The 6,061-nt window shown below is 34.3% G+C and overlaps 1 protein-coding gene across 1 annotated transcript in view; it reads left to right on the top strand.

Annotated features, from left to right (window-relative positions):
* Window positions 1-6,061, top strand: part of LOC107554574 (collagen alpha-1(IX) chain) — a 46,001-nt gene that overhangs the window by 32,998 nt on the left and 6,942 nt on the right. Inside the window, exons 11-18 of the mRNA XM_016237136.1 lie at window positions 503-565; window positions 4,746-4,799; window positions 4,918-4,971; window positions 5,089-5,142; window positions 5,359-5,412; window positions 5,620-5,664; window positions 5,760-5,813; window positions 5,907-5,960. Coding sequence (XP_016092622.1) covers window positions 503-565; window positions 4,746-4,799; window positions 4,918-4,971; window positions 5,089-5,142; window positions 5,359-5,412; window positions 5,620-5,664; window positions 5,760-5,813; window positions 5,907-5,960 — 432 coding nt within the window. The remainder of the gene's footprint in view (window positions 1-502; window positions 566-4,745; window positions 4,800-4,917; window positions 4,972-5,088; window positions 5,143-5,358; window positions 5,413-5,619; window positions 5,665-5,759; window positions 5,814-5,906; window positions 5,961-6,061) is intronic.

Here is a 6,061-nt window from a genome sequence, read left to right as displayed (position 1 = left end):
TGCTTGGGGATCAAATACTTATTTCACTCACTGAAATGCAAATCATTTTCTAACCTTTATATAATGTGTATTTTCTGGATTTTTTGGGTTGGTATTCTGTCTCTATCCATTAAAATAAACCTACCATAAAAATTACAGACCCTTCATTTTTTTGTAAGTGGGCAAACTTACAAAATCAGCAGGGGATCAAATAAATATTTTCCCCACTGTAATGCTCCATAAAAGCCAGACTAAATTATGCCTGTTCTGACCCACTTCAGCCCTTAGTGTCAAAGTGTATGGTTATCATTGCTGTGTAAATGCATTTATGCCACCTCAGAGCAGCACTAAACAGTCTGTGTAAAGACACCTAAATGCCTTTAGAAGTGCTTCTGTTCCACCTTTGCTGTGTATTTGGCATTATATTTAGTTTTCATACTTAATGTAACTCTTGTTGTCATAGTTATGTTGAATGATTTTGTTAGCTCAATTGAAATGTTCTTTATGGTATTCAATTTCCCAGGGTCTTCCTGGACCAAGAGGAGGAATTGGGCTCCCAGGCCCACCAGGACCTCCAGGATCACCAGTAAGACCAGCTTCATATTTAGCATTTTACATATGTCAAATGATTTCTTACTAACTTACAAGAAACGACTACTGTAATGGGCTTAATTCAGTTTAGTCTACATATTTAGCTTTCATTTGCATCAAAATATGTGCCTATATATGTGTAGTATAATGCATGTATATATACATGGGGTATGATTTGTAAAAAAATTAAATAAAAAAAAGGTAGACATTTGGACAATGTAGAAATGCAGTGTAGTTTTTTTGATAAAATTAACAGTAAAAATGCAGAAAATAATTGTTTTAACTGAACTAAATAAAAAAAAAATTAACACTGGACTATGCAGTTATTTTTACAATTATTTGTTATTTACAACCTGTTTACCCCATGAGATATCAAGATAACATTTTGAACACATTTCAGCATCTATCTTGACAAATTTGTATTTTTTTCTTTCCATCAATAATTTTTACTAGGCAGCTTGTGACACTGAAAATAGATCAAATGAAATCTGTTTTTGTCTCACAAAAGTGATATTGCAGGAAGGACTTTGTACACGTTTTGTATTAGACTACATTTCAAAACCATATGTCTGCTAGATGTTCATTTTATCAACTTTAAGCAGTACATTAGCATGTAAGTTCCCAAACAGATACATAACTCCAATTTTGGCTTTTGAAGTTCTGCTAATTGACTATCTCTTATATATTCAAATTCACTTTTTGTTTTTATACATTCCAAGACATTTTGAGTCTTTTCGTCCTTTCTGTTAACCCTTACTTTAACTGGGTCAGGTGACTTCTGTTGGTTTTCAGATGGTTTAGAACTAATGCAGAGCTTTCACACAGATCTGTTCTGAACGCTGTAACGTTTGAGGCTTTTAAAAGGGGCGTGTGTCTGAATCTAAACTACACTTCTGTCATTCTGCTGTCCGTAGGGGCCACAAGGCGCTGGGAACCCTGAGGGAAGTGGGGAGACTGTGAGTGCTTGTTAGATTTTAATAATATTAATGTTTCACATGGACATGCAGAACCTGCACATCATCATTCAAGAAATGTTCAGTACTATGAAAAAATTATTTTCCCCTAAGTTCTGGCAAAGGCCTAGATCTTACAACACAAAGAGATTCAGTATGCGACATATAGAACTTGAAAAATGTCAAAGTGCTCTATATCTGCTCTATAATTTGCAGGGCTGGGTAGAAAATATTGAATTCTCGATTTTGATGAACCGATATCGATTCTTAAATCGATCTATGCTGTTTTCATTGGATGCGTGAACAAAACTTAATGAAACGTTATTTGTAGCGCTCCTCCCATCCACTAAATCCCAACATGCTTTTTGCTTTGTCAGTTTTGATATGAAACAAAGTCTCAGCTTTCTAATTCTGTCAATTGTATTACAAAATTCAAACAGTAAATAGCATTTTGGCACTCTTTAATGTGGCATAACAGATCACTGTAGCTGCCTCACTTCAAGCGGCATGTGAACCGATCATCTCTTCCTCTTTACTTCTAATTATAGCACCAAAATAACATGAAAAAACATCAGAGGGTATGTTGAAAGAAACAGTATAACGTCACGAAATGTTATTAAACTCAATAGTTAGAATAGTTAGTTCTATTTTTACTTAACCTGTTCTTCAGTATTTAATCTGTGTTTAAATATATCCATAATCAAAACAAGTTATGACATCCACTGTTTAAATATTTACATTTCAACAACAAACCGGAGTTGAAAAGTAATAATCCTTAAAAAGTTACAATATATGTATTTTAAATATATAAAAACTTCCTTCCTTTAAATGTTTCTTTACAAATCACTTTAATATAGAAATGTACTAATGTAGTAATGTAATTATTGTATTATAGCATTAGTTGAGAGGGGGTTTTTTTCCCCTTGAAAAAAAAATAACCTGTACTGTACATGATTGACAATATATCTAAATGATTCACAGCTGAATTGAATCGCAAGCTTGTGCATAGAAATGTAATCAAACTGTGAAATATATCTCAATACCCAGCCATAATAATTTGTCATTTGCTCATGAAAAGAGTTGACAGTTGGCTGCAGTGTCTGTTGTGCTCCCTCATCTTAAATCTTCAGTACTTGGTTTGTATGTCTCTGGTGAGCTACAGGCTGGTTGTGTGTTATTCTTCACTTCCTGTCTGGTCCTACAGTTGATGATGAATAGACCTAATGTATTTGTGTGTCTCATTTTGTTAGCAGTGCCAGACAACATGTCCAGCTGGACCGCAGGGAATGCCTGGTCTGCCGGGGATGAAGGTGAGTCCCCGACCCTAACTTTGGCTCATAAAACAAGAGTTAAAATGTTTTTTTTTAAATTCCAAAAATATAAAAATGTAAGACAATGAAGTATTGCTTTAAATAAAAAAAATTAACAACAAATTTAAAATGAGCAATGACGTTTCTTTATAGATTCCATTTACTTCTTGTTGCAGAAAGACTAAATGTGCTTTCTGGAGTAGCTATACATTTTGCTAGCTAAAGAATGTTCCTTTGGTTAAACACCAACTACTTCTCTAATCAATGAGTGTATTACTAACTGAATCTCTGTGCCAGGGACATCGAGGTCTTCCAGGTGTGGACGGTGTGCCAGGTACCCAAGGTGAAAAGGTAAGATTTCTCTAATCCTAAAGTCTGGTATCAAAGTACAGAGGATTTAAATCTTCATCTGATATTTATGGGAAAAGAATGTACAGCAAATCAGCCTAGTGGAAATGTAGTTCAAGAGAGCTTGTAGGTTATAAAACAAGATTTTAAGACGAGTTCAAGTTATTTTTAGGTAGGTAATCCAATATAAATCATTTTAAGAATAATTATTATTATTGTTAATTTGGCTTGAAAAAGTAACTGAAATCCTATTTAAACTTCTTCTTCTCCTTCTCCTTCTCCTTCTCCTGTGTCCGAGTCCGAGTCTGAGTCTGAGACCAAATTTTTAAATGAGACTTTTTAAAGTCTCCTAGACTTTTAAAGCTACAACAACCAAACTCGGGTCAGACCTTCAGACTGGTCTGACTCGGGTTGCTATATCTTTTCTAACTGATCCGGCTTACAGTTTTTGTAAACCAGACTATCAAAACCACCTAAAATCCCAAAGACTTTCATCAAACTTTTATACAACAAGACTTATGGTGTATTTAAGCTGTCTATTGCTATAGCAAAGCTTAACAACTTCCTACTGAAGAAAAAAAAAATTGCTAAAACCAGCCTAAGCTGATTGGCTGCTTTGGCTGGTCTCCCAAGCTGGTTTTAAGCTGGTTTTTCACTGAATCAACTTGTTTTAGCTGGATTAGCATAGAAACATGCTAACAACATGCTAGTAACTTACTAATCATGTTAGAAACATGCTAGTAACTTGCTAATCATGCTAACAAAATGCTAACACCATGCTAGTAACATGCCAATCCTGCTAGAATCATGCTAGCAACATGCTAGTAACATGCTAATCATGCTAAAAAAAAACATGTTAGCAACCTGCTAGTCATGCTAGAAGCAGCCTAGCAACCACCCCAGGTACCCCCTAGCAATGTTTTATGCCTATCTGGTTTTCTGATAGACTGTTTTGCCTTGAAAACATTCAAAATGTAATCTTTAAAACTATTTTAACTTTCAAGCTATTTCAAACTGAAAACTTTTTTTCAAACTTTCTAGCTAAGCTTTTTCAAGCAAACTTAAAGTCTGTCTACAAACTTTTCAATCTAGTTGTTGTTGTTATTAATACAATAATAAAACAAATTAATAAATATTTTTTTAGCATTAATAAGCATAAAATTAAAGTTAATGGGGGTAAATCACTGCTGGTAAAATGGGGTTTTAATAAAAGGTGGCTGTCTATACAGTAAAAACACAAATAAAAAAAATAGTGCCAGAAAAAAACTGAGACAAAACAGAGTCTCAGAGGGGCTGAGATGAAAAAGGTTAGCAAAACTTCAACACTCATAATGCAATGGGCTCGATTAGACTATCCATATGCAAAAATGCAGTATGCTATGCACGATATGTAGTTTTGCACAAAAGCCGGAGCTAACAGTTGTACAGATAATACATTCTATATTTATAAATAAGGAATAATAAATACAAAATGTATTAATGATAATAAATTATATATTTAGTTTTGTGATCTATACAGTTTAATATAATATTCAAAAATAATAATATTTGTGTGTCTTAACAGGGTGTTGAAGGCATCAGAGGGCGACAGGGACATCCTGGGCCTAAAGGAGATGATGTAAGTTATTGTTGTCCATATGATCTACCCTAATCAAAAACACAATGCAATAAAAAAATCTGTAAAATCATTTAAAGTACACTGATTCTTTCTGAAGAATTCTAATGTGTTGTTTTAGGGTGCGATTGGAGCCCCGGGAGAGAAAGGAGCTCCTGGAGCCAAGGGTGACACTGTGAGTGACTGATCAGATGTATGCTCAAAATGACCTTCATATTCAACGTCACTGTAATAATTATGAAATGTTACTGGAAGAAATGTAATGATGATGATAAAGATTGTTAATCTGTAGGGTGAGCCAGGAAAGCATGGATCTGATGGAGCACCAGGCTCTCCAGGAGAGAAGGTGAGTTATGATCATGATTTTTATAATGCATAAAAATCTGAATATATGTTTGTACCTGGTGCTCTGCAATGTATTTCCAGTTTTTATTATGCTGAATTATACCAATTTGATTATTAAAATGCATATTGCTTTGACACAAAATGATGATTCTTAAATCTGGCTTGTTGAATGATAAAAAATGAAGACGCATTTGTGATTTTGCTGTCTGCTCGACAGGGAGAGCCAGGTCTGTCCGGAGCCATTGGTGTCAGAGGAATTGTGGGAATTCCAGTGAGTTAATCAGCTTGTGCATATGTTTTATTATGTGCTATTCTGGTGTGCTTTTCCTCAAATGATTCTCAAAGCTGTTGCTGTTACTCTGAATGCAAATACAGTAAATGAGGGTTTGCCTACTATGCACCAAACAAGTAAAGAGATTTTTATTCATTTGTAATCTGCAACTCACCTTGGCTAAACAATGCTGCATCTCAAATTCAGGGTTTACCAGGAAAACAGGGACTCGTGGGGCCTGCAGGCCAAAAGGTAAAACTTAATTTACATGAAAAATAATATATGCTGAATCTCATTTAAATTTGAAAACAGTGATGCATGAGATGCGATGGCTCTCTCTTTTACAGGGTGAAATTGGCACTGTAGGACTGACTGGTCCAGTTGGGCTTCCTGGTAAAGATGTGAGTATTATGATATCAGTTTTTTGTGTGTCTCTTTCTGTATATATATTTAAGATACTGTTATCTTTTGTTGTATGTTAATTTTATATATAGGGAGCACCTGGACCACCAGGAGAAGATGGAACTCCAGGAGCCAAAGGAACCTCTGTAATAAAAGCATAATTCAAACATATAAATATATATTTTTTCATCTTTAATGTTTTTTTTTTTTTTTTTTTTAGAATTTTTTTTTTTTTTTTTTTTTTAAG

Source organism: Sinocyclocheilus grahami, unplaced genomic scaffold, assembly GCF_001515645.1.
Source record: "Sinocyclocheilus grahami isolate Dianchi unplaced genomic scaffold, SAMN03320097.WGS_v1.1 scaffold507.1, whole genome shotgun sequence".
In the NCBI taxonomy this organism is placed as follows: Eukaryota; Metazoa; Chordata; class Actinopteri; order Cypriniformes; family Cyprinidae; genus Sinocyclocheilus; species Sinocyclocheilus grahami.
This window is presented reverse-complemented; position numbering and strand designations above follow the sequence as displayed.